Here is a 20,595-nt window from a genome sequence, read left to right on the forward strand (position 1 = left end):
GCATATTGAAAAAGTCTTAATTTAAATTGTTTGAATGCTGCTTCATAAAAAAGAAAGTGTTTATAAACACCAAAACTTTGGAAAGGCAATGATGCATTCATCAATATACTTAATTTATATATTCAAAATTGTATTTTAAAAGAATAAAAGAAATATCTAGAAGCTGAGCTTGCCTTGTGAATTGCAAATTTTATTTTTTGTAAAAGAAATTCTGGAAATTATTTGTTTATAATGTATAATAATTCAAAATATTTTACAAATATAGTTAATGTCATAATGCCAAAGCACTGCATGCATGACCACTGAGTAGACATCTGCATGAACATTTTTGATACTAAAATTTTTGGAAAATGAAATATTTGGCAATGGAAAAAACAAAACAAAACAAAAATCCTTACAGCCAAAATAAATATAGATTGAAAATTTAAGGTATCAGGTCTTTTTGAACCCCTCATTGATCAGTCCCAAAAAATACCTAAAAATATTCTGCAGTTTCAATTATAGAATTTTGATTTAAAATATAATGTTTAATATCCATTTTACTTATGAGAAACTTATAATGGTCAGTCCAAAAGTCAAAGAGCATGCAGATAATGACTAACTGTTCAAATGAAAATACATATGTATGCTATAATTTATCCTGTTTAAAATAGCTAATTTCTTTCTTTATATTGTATAATTTATTGTTATTTTCTTTTCATTAAAATATTAAAAAGTTTTTTGTAGGTTAAACTAACTGTCAAGAACAATATTAATTGAACTACCGCAAATTTACAATAAAACTTATTTTAGTTCGTGTTAGTTTATCTACTGCAATCTGTATTTTTGGTTATCAACTAAACTTTTAAAATTTTGCAACATACTTGAACTTTTTATTATGCATTTATAAATTAAATATTAAATTATCCCTGTGAATATTTTTATTCTAAGGTCAACTTAAATCGGACGTTCTAAAATTTTAGTTTAAACAAAGTCATAAATCATTCATACCATAAACCGTTCTCCTTAGGGATGTAAACAATGGCGACTAAAGCAAGTGCTTTTACGTTCAGCACGTACAAAAACGGTAAGTTAGTGTATTTTAGCTGAAAGTGTTACTTTGTATATTTGTATATTAGAAAATAGTGGTTATGCAGTGGAAATCGGTTATTATACAGAAAAGGAGGTTGAAGATGTAAACGAGATATAAAATTTAATATCATTTTATTTATGAGAAACTTATTCTCAGATCCGGACATCCTGGCATTTAAATTTTTCAAGGGGTGATGCAGATAGGATTCCTCTAGATTTTTCATCTATTTGAAGGTGTTCAACAATGAGCAAAGCCCATACCGCATAGTGAGCTATAAATGGCCCCCATAAGACAATGTAAAACAATTCAAACGAGAAAACTAACGGCCTTATTTATATAAAAAAATGAACAGAAAACAAATATGTTACACATAAACATATAAACAAAGGACAACCACTGAATTACAGGCTCCTGACTTGGGACAGGCACATACTTAAATAATGTGGCGGGGTTAAACATGTTAGTATACCTGAATTCATTGAAGTTTGCATGTCTTTCCTAGAACTTAGAAATAAATGCATGTTATAAGTCTTCGAGCTTAACCCCACAAGTCCTACAGCATTGGCTTGTAAAACTGCTTTCAGGATTGTAAAATTCTTCTCTACAGCTAACAGAATAGACCAGTCCTGGGATTTGGTTTTCAGACAAATCTGTCGTGTGACTTCCATCACCACGTGACAAAAATGTATGCATTGTCATTTCCAACACATGTTGAGCAAACGGGGGAAAAGTTTGATTTTATACTGCACCAAATATTTGGGAAATAAAAATTTAATCAGATGGTCACCCTCCCTCAGTTGTACAGGGATCAGGATTATGTACTTACGGAACATGTATTATTTCTATACTACCCTACAGAATGATGATTATGAAAGTTCTTGAAATTTTAAATGGAGCAGGAATACAGGTGTGCCTTCTATCTGCTAAATGATGTCATAAAGGTGTGCGAAATTGATGATCTTTTCCACTGAAAGACATGATTCCAAAAATGACGTATCCAACTTAATTTTTTTTTTAATTTGAGCTTCTGGCTTGTTGACTCAAAAGTTAAGGGAGTTCGTTTCTCAATTTCAAAGTAATTAACTTTTCAAAACACTAGTTTATATTGATAAGGAATTAATAAAGGAATCCAAAGAGCAAAAAAGATATATAGGTCACCGTGCTTGTTTTCGAGATAAGAGCCATTGAAATTTTGGCGGGAAAATATTCTCTCTTGACTTTTCATAGCTTTATCATTGACAAGTTAAAGTTCTCAAAAACTGTTAAAAAGTAATTAAAATTTTATAAGACTTTTACAGATGGCTTATCATTATACATGTTAAAGAATTTCAAAAAGAAAAATGGGGGTCACCGGGCAAATTTTTTCAAGGCATTCAAATGGATAAAACCAGAGGATTCCGAAAATCTGACAAAAAATCCAAAACATGACAAGCCAGCTTCCTTAAGCACAAAGGCTGTGTTATTTAATTGTGAATTTTAATATATTTGTTTCCCTAATCAAAGAATTGGGTACACAGGTAAACATTTGTGGGACAAGGTCTGTCAATGCATGCACTCCCATAGAAATGTAATCATGTCCTTCAAAATACATGTACACATAGTATGTGTATGTCAGGGAGGTGGGGGAGGGGGTGCAAAAGGCACAGAACTTTTTCTTATAATGTTTAGAATTAAAGTATTTTGATATGACTAATACTATATATTTTTATTTTTCACATATAAAGGAGATCCACAAGATGATGATGACAGACCAAATGCTATGGGCAAATCACCACTTGGTTTAGCATGTACATATGGGCAGTTAGAAGAGGTTGAAAAACAACTAAAAGTAAAAATTTTACATCATGTGAATACCAAAAAAAAAATGTCTGAAAATCAAAGAATTTAGGCCAATATCAGTGGCTAAAGAAAAATATCAAGTTACTGTTTAACAATAACAACCTATTATCCAAAGCAAAACTATAATAAAAAAAACAATATACCAAACTCCCCAAAAATTTAAAAACTGAAAGTCCTGATAAAAAATGGCAAATTCAAAATCTCAAACACATCAAACAAATGGATAATATTTTTCACATTCCTGACTTGGTACCAGAATTGTAAAAAATAGTGGATGAAACCCAGTTTTATAGCTAGCTTAACCTCTCACTTGTATGACAGTTGCATAAAATTCCATAACTAATGTAAAAGTATATGTTGAATAACTTGTATCCTGATCACAATGAACTATAATTCTGTAACTCTTTTTTATTCTAAGTGAGACTTACTTTAAATACATGTATCATGTGTATTGTTATGAAATACTTTTAATATTACCTTCAGAAAAAAATAATTCTTCCATCTTTTTTATGCACCCACTGTTAGTTAGACCCTTGTCCCTCTATATGTATGTCCCAAAAAGAGCTTCCGTTCTCTAAAATTCGCAGTCAAATTAGTAGATTGATTGTTTTTTATTGATTTATCTACTGTAATTGGGGACTTTGTTTGCATATAACTAGTTTATATGGTGTAAAAAATTGTTGAATTTATTAAGCTTGAAGCATCAGACCATCCATGAAAAGTTGCCCCACATTTTCATAAGTAAAAAATAAATATTTTTCCTCCATTAACCAAAATTGGTATCCACAAAAAATAATTTAATTTTGGATGTAACGCGTCTTCTGATTGGCTGACGTTATTTTGTTATCAGCCCATAGACATAATTTAGTCATGTGACCATGACGTCATCAACGTTTTTCATGGTTTTCTACGGTTTAAAATGGAATTTAGAATTAAATTATAAGCAATGATTGTAATATTTTCCCTATCTATTCGAAATAACATAAAAAATGTGGTGAACACTGTTAATTAACCCGCTACGCGTGTTATTCAGTGTGCACCAAATTTTTTTATGTTATTTCTTCATAGACAGAAAAAATATTACAGTCATTCCTTAAATAAAATCCACAGTAATAATCTAATAAAAATGAATGATCTATCTGTGTATCCCATTTTTTCAGGCAGGAGCTAATCCTTTAGATAAGAGTGTAAATGGTAGAACAGCTCTACATGATGTTGTTGTTGGAGGATATAAAGACTGTTTAAAACTCCTGCTAGACTACACAGCAGAGGTCAATATCAGGGACAGGGATGGAATGACACCAGGACATGTGGCAGCTTTTAATGGAGAACTTGGATGTATCAAAATTTTACAAGATAGAGGTAAATAAAGCTACTGTTGAAAATGTTTTTTAGTTTTATGAAATTGTACAGTACATGTAAGGTACCATATTCTTGGAAAGAGGAGGAGGGCAATTTTTTTCCAGTTTGAAGATGATGTTGCTATGCTTGTTTATTTTTTCCAACCTTTTGCTGCATGCAATTTATTTTTGCTGTTGATTCCATCATTTGGTGTTGCAGAATATTTCTTTTGATCCTGTCTTGTGCAATGTTATTTACTCTTGGTTCCAGAAAACAAATTGTCATCCACCACTTTGTCCACTTACACCCTGTTAACACATCATTTTAAACATTTGGATTATGTTTGTTGAGATTAAGATTTATACTAATTACATTGTTTCCCTATGACTAAAATTTCATTCTGTTTCAAAATGTAAGTAATTTAAATATATTGCAGGTGGCAGTTTAGTATCAGAAGATAGGAAGGGGAGACAAATAGCCCATTATGCTTCCATGAGAAACCATAAAAAGATTCTACAGTATTTATTTGATCAGCGAGTAGACTTAGATTGTCGTTGTCATCTAGATAAAACTCCAGTTCATTATGCTGCCCAACATGGTGGTATGTTTTAATTGACATTTCATATACAAAAAAATGCCTTGTCATATGCTTTAGAACATTTTTATATCTACAGTAAACAAGTATATAAAGGTAGCCATCAATACCACTGACAACTGATCTTATGAGAGAAATAATGGTTCAAAGTGCATTGGTTTTATTATAGTGAAAAAAGAACAGGTTGATAGTAAGAAAGGTTTTTTGCTAAATAGAAGTGACTTTACAATAGGTTTGACAGTAACCCATTGGGAGACTCAGAGTGACATTTAGATTTACTGTGAGCTACATGTATCAACATGTCTGTTGTTCCATCTGTTCAATGTAAACATGGCACATGTTATATTTAAGTATATCAGATTTCATTTATAACAATAAGGAGATGTGGAATGATTGCCAAAAAGATACCCATATTGTATAGTCTGCTATAAAAGGCCCTGACATGAAAAGTATGATAATTAATTAACAATAACAAGTCTGATTATCCTGTACAATTTTGATACTTTATTATTTATATTGTTGTTCAAAAGATTAGGTCTTTGAAACGGTGACAGTCATAAATATGTTATTTACTTACTGTAGCATGTACTTCTTTGAAATTTTATAGATGATACGAATATTTGAAAATTTCTATACTTTGTGAAGCGTTATACTGTTGTTCTTTGAGACTTAAATTTGACTTTGACTGCTCCAATATTCTTGAAGAATGAAGAAAAAGGCTGACCAATTTTCTGTATCTTTTTTTTTATTATTCATAAGATTTGAGAGTTTCTCTTGTTAGGGAATAATTAATCATATGTTGGTAAATTAAAAAAAAAAAATGTTAAGGGAAATTTATTATTTGTCTGTTTGTCCTTTTCATTTTTAGCCATGGTGTTGTCAGTTTATTTTCAATTTATGAGTTTGACTGTCCCTCTGGTATCTTTCGTTCCTCTTTTATTTCTTATTTTGTTGTATTTGACTCATAAGTATGGCTAGATTTTAAACTTTTTGAAATTAAAATTAATAATATACAATGTAATCTGATTAAAATATTAAAAAAATTGTGACCTGCTTTACATAGAATGTTTTCAATAAAATCATACACAATGCATAATAATTAGAAATGAACAAATAATTTAGAAATGTTTTTTTTGGCAAACCAATTCAGAGAATTATTATATTCTTTTCATGTTTTAGCTTTGGATTCAGTGATTTTATTAGTACAGAGAGATTGTGATATCACTATAGCAGATAATAATGGATACTTGCCAGCCCACCATGCAGCTAAACATAATAAAGTAGACTGTTTACGATTCTTAGTTAAACAGGGAACACCATTAGAGGCTACACAATCTGATGGAAAAAGTCTTGCACATGTGGTAAGTCTAACATTCAGATAAACACCAGTACTTATGCTGATAAATAATTGGTGGAATTTTAAAAATTTGATGGCTGAAGGAAGGCATCCTCCATTCTATTACAAAAGGATCAGATTCTTATTTATCTAAATTTGACCAGACAATGCTTTCAGTTGAAAGACTTTGTCAGCATTCTTTTACTTAAGGGAACTTATTATTCTTGAATTATGGTCCATTTTAAGTTATACTTACATGTAAGTCGAAGAAAGGTTCAAGTTTTTTTTTTAGAATGAATTTAGTAAATATGGGAGGCAAACTTATGCACTTTGAAATCCATTATACAAAAAGAGTTAAAACTTCTCAATTTTATACTGTATTACATCCTCATTTCAATATTATAAATTTAGTTTACAGTTCCTGTACAATAAATTTATTAGAAATTGTATTTTTTGCTATTTTTTACAGGCAGCCCAGTTTGGAGCATTAGATGTTGTACATTGGTTGTTTGATAAAGGAGCAAACCCAAATCAGCAAGATCGTAAGTTTTGGAAGTGAGCTAAAAATGAACTTTTCTGTATTGCCATCCTTTATTTTTAGTGCATACAAAAATTTACAAATTAAATCAAATAATAGTAATTTATATGAAATGGCTTTTTTTCCTTCTGAATTAATTTTTCTCTAATTTTTGTGCTTTTTCACATTTCTTGAGCGGTGTGAGCAAAATATTTCTCCTCACTAGTCTGGAAATGTCTGTTCTCTGCAAATGATTAGTTGAAACTTTATGATTTCGTCTGCATTTTCCTATTGGGAAGTCATGAAAAAAGGCAACCATGCCTGATGACGTTGCCTATAAAAAACACAACTTTCTGAAAATCTTTGAAAAATTAGGAAAAAATCAATAGAGAAACAGATTTCGACAGTGACTTAAATAAATAAATTGTGTTAGTTTTAATTATTTAAAAATCTCCGCAAGCCTAGCGCTTTAAATAATAAAATTTAACTGTCTCAAGTGGAGAAATATCGTAACACACTTGTTGCAGTGTGGGAATCTATATGATCACACTTACATTATGGAAATATTGGAATTGTCACATTGCTGTCAGTTTTTAATTTTAAAAGGTTGTTAAGAATGTCATATAGTAATAAAAGTTACTTTTTGAAATTTACTAACAACATTGAACTAAAGCCTGCTAAATCTTTAGAATGATAGAATCTCTAAATTGGATACCTTGGGTATGCAGGGTTGTTATGATAAAAACACAAAATTTTAAAGTAATAAGTTATAAAGACAACACAAATTTATATAAAAAAACTGTTTTATTCAATTTGATTAAATGTAACTGTTTAACTGTTCTGAAATTACAAATGACATTATTTTATTCTATTAATTTTTTTAATAGATTTTGGTAATACACCTGGTCACTATGCCTGTGAGGGAGGAAAACCTGAATGTTTAAGTTGTTACATTTTCCATGGAGGTGAAATAGACATACAAAATATAAAAGGAGACACACCCCTTGATTCTGCTAAAAAGTCTGGTCATCCATTACTAATGGAGAAAGCATGTAAGATAATAATAGGTTCTAAACTCCAAATATTTATGCTACTAATTTTGAGATTTTGTAATTAAAAAAGAGAAGTGCTATTTCTAAATACTTATTTTGTTACAGTAGAAAATTTTGTCCATATAAATAATATTAAAATAAATAGGGATATGTGGTGTGATTGCATAAGACAACTTTCCATCAAAGTCAGGATGGCTGAAATGTAAGCAGCTATAACTATATCTCATTTCATTTGCCCATTTGATACACAGAATTTATTTACAGTGTACACTTAGAAAGATAAATTATATAAAACATTAATTTCAGAAAAAAATGAAACAAAAGTTTGAGTGTAGAAAGAACAGTAAAATTGCCTGTGAAAAAATATCACTGTTGATTATTAGCTATATTAAGGCTTTTGATAGTGAACAGGAGAAAACATAATTTATATACCCTACTATCCAATACCCCATAAAAAAGAATGGGGAATAAATCACCAAGGTCAAAATTTGACACAAAGAACTCTTCATGTTAAAAAGTTCCTGAAATCATCATTAATCAACACAATAGTTGAAAATGAAAGGATACAGTATATATATATATATATATTTCCTGGTAAATCAATGTCCCTCCATATACAAACACACAGATTAAATTTGTTGTTATTTAATTTATTCTAGTGACAAGAGAGAAGCCCTGTGATACATGTTACAAGAAGCATAAAAAAGTAGAATGGGATAGATCACATCCTCTGGCTCCAGTAGAGAGACAACTAACCACAGCAAAATCTGTAGCATATAAAAATCCTGTTCCAAACCAAGAGTAAGTGACACCACAATATACTCAATGTCCTCTCATATACTTTGTTTTAATTATTATTCGTGGCATATCAATTTTGGTTGATATCTTGGGTATAAATATGTTCTAATTGACACAATTTGTGCAAGAGATACTTCCCTTTAGTTTTGTTGCATGTTGGAAGTATAAGTGTACATTTTCATTCATAGGTCAGCCATATTCAATTTGTTTAACTCTGACTGCAAGAATTTAGAATCTGTTGTATTCTGAACAATTTGAATTTCTTTTAGCCTAATGCTCTCGCTTGATTCAATCTTATAAGGGTATTTTATTCAAATTCTTTGTATGACATGTTTTAATTTGTTTCGTTAAATAAGAAAATCAACCATTTGTTTTGATGAAAAGGGCCAGTATATGAGCTTTAGCAGTATTTTGTTATATTTAATCTATTTAGGATGTAAGGAATTGTACAATTATTTTAAGAATTTTTAAACAGTGCATTTTTTTTTTTAATGTTCCTATAGAAGTTCTTTTATTTATCAATTCAAATTAAAATAAATATCTTCTATCAATTAGGAGAGAACCTACACAGCTACAGATCAACTTAAAGAAAAGAGAGAAAAGATTAGAGAAGTTACTTCCTAAAAAGACAGGTCCTGAACGTGATGTGGGAGCTAAGTATTTTGGAGAATTTTTAGATCCACTTGATGTGTTCGCCTATAAATCAACAGAGGATGCCATTAGATTTTAACCTGCGAATTATACAAATTGATCTTTCCACATGCTCCAAAACTTCATCTTAAGACATATCTTTTGTATAGCATGCATGCTTTATACCTTAATTTGAAGGGAAAAAGTTGAGATATTAGTTGCAGGTAATAATATATCATAAATCTTTTTCAACTATGAAATTCTGCTAAAATCAATTCATTTCTGTTATTTGTGCCTAGAATTCACGGAAAGTTTATCATTGATGTTATAGTGACCGTTAATCTACTGAAATCTAATCATTTCTGTTATCTGTACCTAGAAAACTATAAAGGACTCATCCTTGGTATTATAGTGACTGTCACAGTTGTTTTGTGTACATTTTGCATGTAAATGAGTGTTGATCACAATTTGTTGTGAATGTTCACTGAAAAAGGTTGTAAATTGTTTAACTTTATTGAAAAACCTTATCATTTGTCATAAAAATTTACTCATTATTATTTTTTAACCATATTATCAAGATTCATATTCATTATTATTTGTTATTTTATATAAATGTGATAATTTTATTACTCTATTGTCAATAATAATTTTCTACAAATGTGATATTTTTTGTTATAATTAACCAATGCCATTTTATGTTTTACACAACTGCTGACTTTTTTATTTATTTTAATAACTATCAAGTAAATATAAAAGTTATGTACATCCATGTCAATTGGTCACTCATTGTCAATATCCAATTTTTATAGAAATTATCAGCTATGTTAAAATTCATTTTTGAAATTAATTAGAAAAGCATGTCTTCATGTGTATGAACAAATGGAGGTATATATATAAAATGGATAGACAGTTTTATGCCAGGCCACTTTCAACTCTCTTTCATCTTTTTAGATTATCAACATGTTAAAATGCAATCATTATTAATTTACAATTCAAAACTTCAATTTCTAAAAGTCTTTTGAGAAAATAACAAAAAAGACAGGACTTAGTTCTAAATCATGCTGAACACAACTTTTTTGAGATTTTCTTCCAAATTATTTCCCCTGAAGTCAATTTAAAAATTTAAGTTTACTTTGCATATATTTGTATCTGCATATTATTCTTATAATATATGTTATTTTGTTTATCACTTTGTTGTTGTATTTTGAATAAAATATTTTTATTACATGTATTTCATTTGTTTATTTATAATCTCTTAGATGGGTTATATAGGCTTGTCTTTTGTGATGGAAACATACTTCGCCCCATCAATATCTAGTTGAAGAAGCAGTCATTATTCTGCTTTTGATAATACAAGAGTACCAAGGAAACTGAGAGCTTTATTAAACATGAAAAATCTCAGCACTTACCTGTATCCATCGATCTGAAAAAAAGAAAATATCCAATTAAACGGATTACGTTAGTTTGTTGACTTATTTTAGGATGTTACTGCTTGAATGCAAAGTACATGTAGCTGCCAGAAATTATGCCTGCTTTATTTTTAGAATTCCATCCCATTCTAAGTGATCATTATTTTACTTGTGAATATTTTATGTGATTTTAGGAGTGAATTTTAGGTATACCCTTACAAATGTTTAAATGAATTTAAACATGTGTGTGAAAGCATCTTTTTTTGTTACAGTCACTATATAGACATATATATTTGATACATTGGCATGTTGACCTGAAATTTTAGATTTTTATAACTCAACTGCCAAGGACTTGTTGACCTTCATGGAGGAGCCTTGTCGGCCGAGTGATCTAAGTAGTCTAACTACTATATCACTAGCCTGTCAACACTGAGGTTGTGAGTATGAATCTCACAAGGGGCAGGTGTGCTAGACTCAAATCTTGATTAACTAGGATTGTCAGTTTTTAAACCAAAGGTCATGGTTCTTTCTCTCTTGGTACCATGGCTTCCTCCACCAAAACAATTTTAACTGCCATGAAATAGCACAAGGGTATTGAAAGTGGTATTAAATACCAAACAATCAAATGAAATCCCTTATTGTTAAATTTTCCTTGAAATCTAATTCATCAGCACTGACTTGACTTTGTTCTGTATACACATGAAATATTTGCCATCTGACATTACATAACCAATAATATTTACATTACTGTTTGACCAGCATCTTTAAATGGATAATCAAATTTATTATATCCAAATATATGTAATATATAAAGATAATCAACACTTGCTTGAGACAATTGCTTTGCTCATTGTTGAAGGCCATAGGGTGATCTATAATTTCTGTGTTATTTGGTCTCTTGTGAAGATTTGTTTCATTGGCGATCAAACCACATCTTTTTTGTCGAGCCTGTGACTTTTGTCCCAGAAAGCTCAACAAAGGTATAGTGATGCGGCAGCGTTGGCGGCATTAGCTAACTTCTCAAAAGCTCTATATTTTAGAAGGTGGAAGATCTGGATGCTTCATACTTTGTATATGGTGCCTTATGTTACAAAGTTTCCATCAGTCACATGTTCAATGTCCTTGACCTCATTTTCATGGTTCAGTGACTATTTAAAAAAAAAGTTGTTTTTGTAATGTTAAATTCTCTCTTATTATAAGTAATAGGTATTTTAGAAATATATCCTTATATATAAACAAGAGTGCACTCTCTGAAATGTCGTGCCTTTTCTACTAACCATTGACATTATGTTGATAGTTCTTAATATAAAGCTTTTAATACTACAACTATTACATTAACTTAACATAATCCAAGAAAATGAGATGAAGGTCATATAAACCAAACAAGAAATACATGTACATCTTACAATCATTCAATACACTAAATATAGTTAACCTATTGCTTGTAGTTTCTAAGAGACAGACCTAACCAAGAAAATTAAACATTGACATGGCCAATGACCATTAAAATGAGATCAATGTCAGATGAACCATGCCAGGCAGACATGTACAGCTTACAATCCTTTCATACAACAAATATAGTTGACTTATTGCTTATAGTTTGAGAAAAAACAGACCTAAACACAAAAACTAAATACTGAGCAATGAACCCTAAAATGAGTTCAAGGTCAAATAAAACCTGTGAGACCGACATAAACATCATAAAATGCTTTCATACACCAAATGTAGTTGACCTATTGCAAAAAGTATTAGAAAAAAAAAGTCCAAAACTCAAAAACTTAGCTTTGACCATTGAACCACGAAAATGAGGTCAAGTTCAGATGACACCTGCCAGTTGGACATGTACATCTTGCAATCATTCCATACACCAAATATAGTAGACCTATTGCATACAGTAAAAGAAAAACGCGCCAAAACACAAAAATTCAACTATAACCACTGAACCATGAAAATGAGGTCAAGGTCAGATGACACCTACCAGTTGGACATGTACACCTTACAATCCGTTCATACACCAAATATACTAGCCACATTGCTTATAGTATCTGAGATATGGACTTGGGTACCAAAACTTAACCTTTTCACTGATCCATGAAAAGTAGTCGAGGTCAAGTGAAAATGTATGATGGGCATGAGGACCTTGCAAGGTACGCACATACAAAATATAGTTATCCTATTCCAGGGTATGATAATTTGACCAAATATACTATACCAGGATTACTTCATATTCTTTTAGAAATCAGTAGTTCATACAAGAGGAGATAGCTGTAATTTCCCTCTGCATTTACTGTGCCTATCCAATAACCTTTGTGGTAGTGAATTACCTATTGCATGACCAGTTTAAAAAATTGTCAATACAATTTTTCCATTTAAATTTTACAACAGGTATTGTGAGAGCTATTATTAACAGGTGGTCATTTAACTACCTGTAGATTTACCTGGTTTGTCTTTGACAGAGCTAATTTAAATGAATGATACATGTAGCTAGCTTGCTTTCCTCATGTTCAATGTCCTGAATGGACATTTTACATTTAATACACTATTTGTTCTTTCTAATAAAGATATTTATTGTAAATTTATTTATTTTGCTTACAATCACAAATAAATCATTGCTGGTAGATCCCACTTTTATAATGAAGAATAAAGCACTGAAATTTCTATTCACTAAGCCATTTGTACTTTTTTTGATATATTTAAAATAAATTTTTAACAGTAATTCCAATTGAAGTAGATCCTGAATATTAAATGAAACTTAGCATCACTACTATTCCATTTCAGGAATCGTAATATAACATGAAAAGATATCCCATTAGAAAACACCAAGCCACACATAATTCATCTTGTAGAATTATTCACAATTAGATGGGCTATCAAAAAAAAAAAATCCATTTCACAAACACTTTAACTCCATATCAGGCAGGAATCAGAAACTTAAAATACATCCCACATTAAAAACACCATGAAGCAAACATATATCTACTTTTTTTATAAACTAAATTCCCTGTGTGAAATTTCCATCTTGACTATTTAGAGACACACAAAAAAATGGCTTAAAATGCCCCATATCTAAATAGAATAGTCTATTCGGGACATTGATCATGATACATGAGGAAAGCAAGCTAGCTATCAGTCACATAAATTTTACCTTTTAGGAATAGTGAAGATTTTTTACTGGGCAGTTAAATGACCATCTGTTGACGAGCTCTCACAATACCTATTGTACAATTTAAATGGACAAATTGTGTTGACAATTTTTTATACTGGTCAGGCAATAGGTATTTAAATACCTCAAAGGTGATTGGATAATGACAGTAAAAAGGAGGAAATCTTGAACTAGAAGATAACAATTTTTTTCACAGATAAAGATTCCTTATCTTCTAAACCATGACAGTCCTATTTTGTTCAGTAATGTTGAACATTTGTGACTCAGTGAGCATATGAAAATAACCTTGGATATACTATTCTGGATCATAAGCTGCTCAAGGGATACCAGTTGATGTAGAATAACCTTGACCTTCAAGTCGATTCGGTGCTGTTTCAAGTGTCATTGCAATGACTACAGGATACAGAATCGTCAGGAATGGAATCACATTGAGCAAGTTCTCATAAGTAAATCATACCGGGGTAAACAAAAATTACTACTTCAAATTAAAACGTGGGAATTTATTAAAAAAAACAAAAACAAAACAAATAAATTTATATAACATGTTTGTTAAGGTATTTACTTAACAAGGGGTATCTTAGTTATGTGAAAGTATGGACAAAACTCTATGGAGCATGATAAAAACAACTTCTATATTTTCTCAGTTTAATCTTTTTTTTTCAAAATGCTTTTTATATATTAAAATCTGATCAAAACAATGAAAATAACAAAACAATAAATAAATAAATATATACATAAATTCATTACAAATTCAACAAAATACATAATGTAGATACTGCGATAAAAAAAAGTATGACTCATGACTTAAAAATAAAATAATAATTGTGACTGAAACATTTATTAAAGTTAGGAATGTCTGTTATAATATTTTTTTTAAAATGAAATGAGATCTGATTTATGGACATTTGTTATAACATTATTTTTTGTTATCACAACTCTGTACAATAACCTTGTTTATCTTTTTAATTTGACTAGTGAATGCAGGTACGTACAATCTTGTTTCTATTATTCTTAAACAATTTATTCTTTACCCAACTTCAGTTATTGTAAGTGTGTTTTGTTTGATCTCAGTTCTTCAAATTTTCTTACTTTCTTTTAAATTTCCTACTGTTATTTTGAAGTCGGGGAAAAATGCAACCATGTCTGATGATGTAGCATAGAAAGAACACATCTTTTTGCAGATCATTGGAAAAGAAGGAATAAGTTTGTCTGCATATCTGCTAAAAATCGTTAGAGAAACAGATTCTACCACCAAATCTCATGCAACTTGATATTTCTCCACTCTAAAAAGTTGAATTTTCTATATTCTAAACCCTTGGTGAGCCTCAGGACAGAAATATTGCATCACACTCAATGCAGTGGTATGATCTATATTTACATTTTTATCAAGTAGGCATGAGAGAATATAATGTGTGTACTCTTTAAGAGTCATGAAATATACACAATCTGCTGTTTTTGTAAGTACAGTTTATGTTCTTCACAACACTATGAAAACATCCAAAAAGGATATGTAAATGAAAACAGATGTACAAGTGTTTTGCAGCCATAGTTTGTAATTAAAAATACACAAAATATGACTTCAATATAACAAGTACCCTTTGTTATGCATAAGGAGCAAAAAATTTGTTGCAAGTTTCAAAGGTGAAAAAGAGAATGAGTGAGTTTTATACACATCAAAAGATGGTAAGTTAAATTATTAAAACTTCATATGAAATTCTTACTTTCAAAATGTGAAGATGTATCTTTGTTGCTATTTCATGTCTCAAGAATTTTGGAAATGAAAAAACACACAATTTTGATTTATCATGATAATCTGTTTCAAAGAATTGGTATTCAATTGCAAATTTAATAATACTGATTTTTTTTAATTTTCCAGTTGGCTATCTTGGCAGATTATCCATCATAATTATCCTGATTTTCACAGACTTTGTAATTTCAAAGATATGATACTTTTAAACTGTTTTGATTGTTTGCAGCACAACATAACATAGAGATTAATACATGGCCTTTTCCATATCAGCCTGGGTATCATCCCGAGAACCCCATATCAGCCCGAGACGGAGTCGAGGTGCTGAAATGGGTCGAGGGATGATACCCAGGCTGATATGGAAAAGGCCATGTATTAATCGCTTTATCGTATACTTCCGACAATAGTTTTGTGTAGGGCAAATAAATAAATGCAATAACTAAAACAGTCAAAAACTTTATAAAGAAGTTAAATTATGAATCAAATATACTATACTTGTCAAACAACAGCATCACTACCTCCATATATATGTATGGTAACATTTCCTATAGAGGCATTTTGGAAGATTGAAAATTTGGAAGAGTTTTATGATCATTATTACTCCATGTTTGTTGTACTATAAAATGATTCATAATTGTCCACGGCATTTGTTAGAAAGTACTAAACTATCCCCACAAACGTTCCCGTAAATTTTTACGTCGTCATAAAAAATATCTGACGTCACAATTGAAAAGTAAACAACCGATACCGGAAACACCGGAAGTTACTTGCACGAGAGGCACTATTATGGGTTTTGTGCACGAGATGCACCTGATATGGGTTATCAGCCCGGGTGGGAAATTATGGCTTGTGTACTTCCGCTCATTACACATATGCAAAAGCTATCATATCAATGCTAAGTGTATGATAAATTAAATTAAAATATACATCATACATGTAATTCAGGTCATATTTAAGATATGGAATGTGTTACCTAACAATTGACCAAAATGAGACATGTATTAAAACAAATGAAATTGTGTTATCTGGTTATCATAGGTGCACATAGAAATCAAACATGGAGAAAAGACTTTGTTTTCCTGATTAAAAAAATGTTTTGGCATAGAACAGAACAATGTTATAAAGTCACAAAGAAAAGAAGTGAGTATATTTATATATGAAATATTGAATGCACTTTCAGCCCCAAAAAAATCTGTAAATGCATTAAATTGCATGCAAAATCAGACAAATATAATTTAACATGTTTCTTTAAATGTAGATTTAAAAAAAATCTTTGCTTTTAAATCAAAGCAATGAAATTGCTATATTTTCCCTCCAAAATGATCTGGATTTACAGTTTTCAAGTTTTAATCCCATTATTAAATCACACAATTTTTAAAAGCTTTCTGCCTATATAGATAAAGTTATTCTGTTAGATACAAAAATAATATTGAGAGGTTACTAAATAATAAATAAATTATCAAATCATTGCACTAGATATATTTCAATAGCACCTTCTTTTAATATGCATTAAAACAAAAAATTAAAAAAAAAACACAAATATGTATACATAAATAACATTTCAAATTAGTACCTCATAAAATGCTCCATATAACATTCATATAACAACAAATGGATTTCAGTGAAAAGCAAAGATAGCCAAATAAAAAGCATTGCACAAATACAACATCTTGAAATAAATATAATACATGGTCCCTTATATTTTTAAATCAAAAAGTCTCTGTTTATATTGTACAAATCAATTATAGAAATATGTTTATTCTAAGATAAAACTTAAAAAGTTAAAATCTTTAAAGAATTTACTATCATTGTTATCAGTGTTTTGCATGTACCAATCATTATAAACAAAATACACAAAAAACATACATTAATTAAGAGGGTCTATAGATAAACAACCAACCCTACTCCCTCCCTCCTTCCTCCAAAAAATATAAAGGATTAACTTGATAGCAAGAGAATATCCCATAAACAAAAGGGACATTGATAATGTACTCAAACCAATATAAATTCTAGCAGTTCAGGATATCATTTGAAGATTTAGGCAAATGGTAATTCAAATTTGAGCAGACAACCTAAAGCAATCTCATAACTTATTTTATACATAAAAAGATCTTTCAAAATCACTGAAATAAAATCTTTAGATATTGATGAATAAGATTTCAAACCTTTTTCACACAGCCATATCTTGTTTTTTAAAAACTTACACATTTCTTAAACCAGATGCTCCGCAGGGTGTAGCTTTATACGACCGCAGAGGTTGAACCCTGAACGGTTGGGGCAAGTATGGACACAACATTCAAGCTGGATTCAGCTCTAAATTTGGATTGTGATTAAATAGTTGACACAGCATAGGTTTCTGACACAGAATGAATGTGTTCTAATGAACTTAAAATTTTTGTTTTCTTTTAGAGCAATTCACTATGCTGTTGAATATTAATCCTCTCAAAAAAATGTTTGAAGAAATTTTCTTTTTTATTTATGAAATTTCAAATGAGAAAAATTGAACCCAATTTTTTTAATCACATCCCCCTTTCCCTTATTCCAAAACTAATCTCAATTAAAATTTCTAATGGAGTTTGCAACAATAACTACTCATTTAAATACATCATAAAATATTAAGATGTAAACCAGGTGCTCCGCAGGGCGCAGCTTTATACGACCGCAGAGGTCGAACCCTGAACAGTTGGGGCAAGTATGGACAAAACATTCAAGCGTGATACAGCTCTGAATTTGGATTGTGATCAAATTTTTGACATTACATGGGTTTTTTTTACACAAAACAAATGTCAAGATTTTACAAATCAATTAAAAATTTCTTCTTCAAACTTTTTAAATCTAAAATTAAATAGTTGACACAGCATAGGTTTCTGACACAGAATGAATGTGGTTTAATGAACTTAAAAGTTTTTTTTGCCTTTGAGCAATTCACTATGCTGTTGAATATTAATCCTCTCAAAAAAATGTTTGAAGAAATTTTCTTTTTATTTATGAAATCTGAAATGACAAAAATTAAACCCCCCCTCCTTTTTTTCACATCCCCGTTTCCCTTTTTCCAAAACTGATATCAATTCAAATTTCTAATGGAGTTTGCAACAATAACTACTCTTTTAAATACATCATAAAATATTAAAATGTAAAATAAAGTGCTTGTTATCACTGAATGGTAAAGATTGGTTGGTAGTAAAAGTGAATATACATTGTTTATTGTATAAAACAATAAAAAAAACTTCATCAGCAACATTTTATATTGGCAAATTTCCAATGAAGTTATTTACATAAAGTTATTGGCAAATAAAAATAGAAAATGACATCATAGTCATGTCTGGCAAATGTCCAACATACATTATCTAAAAACATTTTAGATAAGATAAGGAAAAAAAGCTTCATCAGCAACATTTTATATTGGCAAATTTCCAATGGAGTTATTTACATAAAGTTATTGGCAAATGAAAATATAAAATGACATCATAGTTATGTCTGGCAAATTTCCAACATATATTATCAACTACTATTCTATACAAAGAAAGATAACTCCAATTGAAAATTAACTGCTATTGCACAATATTGTGCAATTAGATATTTCTTGCTATTGTGCAATACTGTGCAATTGAAAATTTCTTGCTATTGCACAATACTTGATATGGAATCCTGATTTGGACCAAATTGAAAACTGGGCCCATAATCAAAAATCAAAGTACATATTTAGATAAAGCATATCAAATAAGCCCAAGAATTTAATTTTTGTTAAAATCAAACTTAGTTTAATTTTGGACCCTTTGGACCTTAATGTAGACCAATTTGAAAACTGGACCAAAAATTAAGAATCTACATACACAGTTAGATTTGGCATATCAAAGAACCCATTTATTCAATTTTTGATGAAATCAAACAAAGTTTAATTTTGGACCCCCATTTGGACCAACTTGAAAACTAGGCCAATAATTAAAAATCTAAGTACATTTTTAAATTCAGCATATCAAAGAACCTAACTGATTCATTTTTTGTCAAAATCAAACTTAGTTTAATTTTGGACCCTTTGGACCTTAATGTAGACCAATTTGAAAACGGGACCAAAAGTTAAGAATCTACATACACAGTCATGACAGTTAGATTCGGCATATCAAAGAACCCCAATTATTCAATTTGGATGAAATCAAACAAAGTTTAATTTTGGACCCTTTGGGCCCCTTATTCTGTTGTGACCAAAACTCCCAAAATCAATACCAACCTTCCTTTTATGGTCATAAACCTTGTGTTTAAATTTCATAGATTTCTATTTACTTATACTAACGTTATGGTGCGAAAACCAAGAAAAATGCTTATTTGGGTCCCTTTTTGGCCCCTAATTCCTAAACTGTTGGGACCTAAACTCCCAAAATCAATACCAACCTTCCTTTTGTAGTCATTAACATTGTGTTTAAATTTCATTGATTTCTATTTACTTAAACTAAAGTTATTGTGCGAAAACCAAGAATAATGCTAATTTGGGCCCTTTTTTGGCCCCTAATTCCTAAACTGTTGAAACCAAAACTCCCAAAATCAATCCCAACCGTTCTTTTGTGGTCATAAACCTTGTGTCAAAATTTCATAGATATCTATTAACTTAAACTAAAGTTATAGTGCGAAAACCAAGAAAATGCTTATTTGGGCCCTTTTTGGCCCCTAATTCCTAAAATGTTGGGACCAAAACTCCCAAAATCAATACCAATCTTCCTTTTGTGGTCATAAACCTTGTGTTAAAATTTCATAGATTTCCATTCACTTTTACTAAAGTTAGAGTGCGAAAACTAAAAGTATTCGGACGCAGGACGACGACGACGACGACGACGACGACGACGACGACGACGACGACGCTGACGCCGACGTGATAGCAATATACGACGAAAAATTTTTCAAATTTTGCGGTCGTATAAAAAACTGCTTGTTATCACTGAATGGTAAAGATTATTTTAATTTATCAGTTGGTAGTAAAAAGTGAATATACATTGTATATTGTATATAACAAAGATTTAAGTTGATTCTGGACAAAGAAAGATAACTCCAATTAAAAAAAAATCTTGCTATTGCACAATATTTTGCAATTAGATATTTCTTGC

The 20,595-nt window shown here is 30.2% G+C and overlaps 1 protein-coding gene across 1 annotated transcript; it reads left to right on the forward strand.

The window, feature by feature from the left end:
* The first annotated feature begins 945 nt into the window (after positions 1-945).
* LOC143082976 (uncharacterized) lies at positions 946-10,411 on the forward strand. The gene is made up of 9 exons (XM_076259025.1): positions 946-1,066; positions 2,797-2,900; positions 4,072-4,273; positions 4,689-4,853; positions 6,027-6,208; positions 6,653-6,725; positions 7,588-7,752; positions 8,412-8,553; positions 9,106-10,411. Exons 1-9 carry the CDS (start codon positions 1,021-1,023, stop codon positions 9,278-9,280), a joined length of 1,254 nt encoding a protein of 417 aa, XP_076115140.1. The 5' UTR covers positions 946-1,020; the 3' UTR covers positions 9,281-10,411.
* The last annotated feature ends 10,184 nt before the right edge of the window (positions 10,412-20,595 follow it).

The sequence above is a fragment of the Mytilus galloprovincialis genome, chromosome 7, assembly GCF_965363235.1.
Source record: "Mytilus galloprovincialis chromosome 7, xbMytGall1.hap1.1, whole genome shotgun sequence".
Classification (NCBI taxonomy): Eukaryota; Metazoa; Mollusca; class Bivalvia; order Mytilida; family Mytilidae; genus Mytilus; species Mytilus galloprovincialis.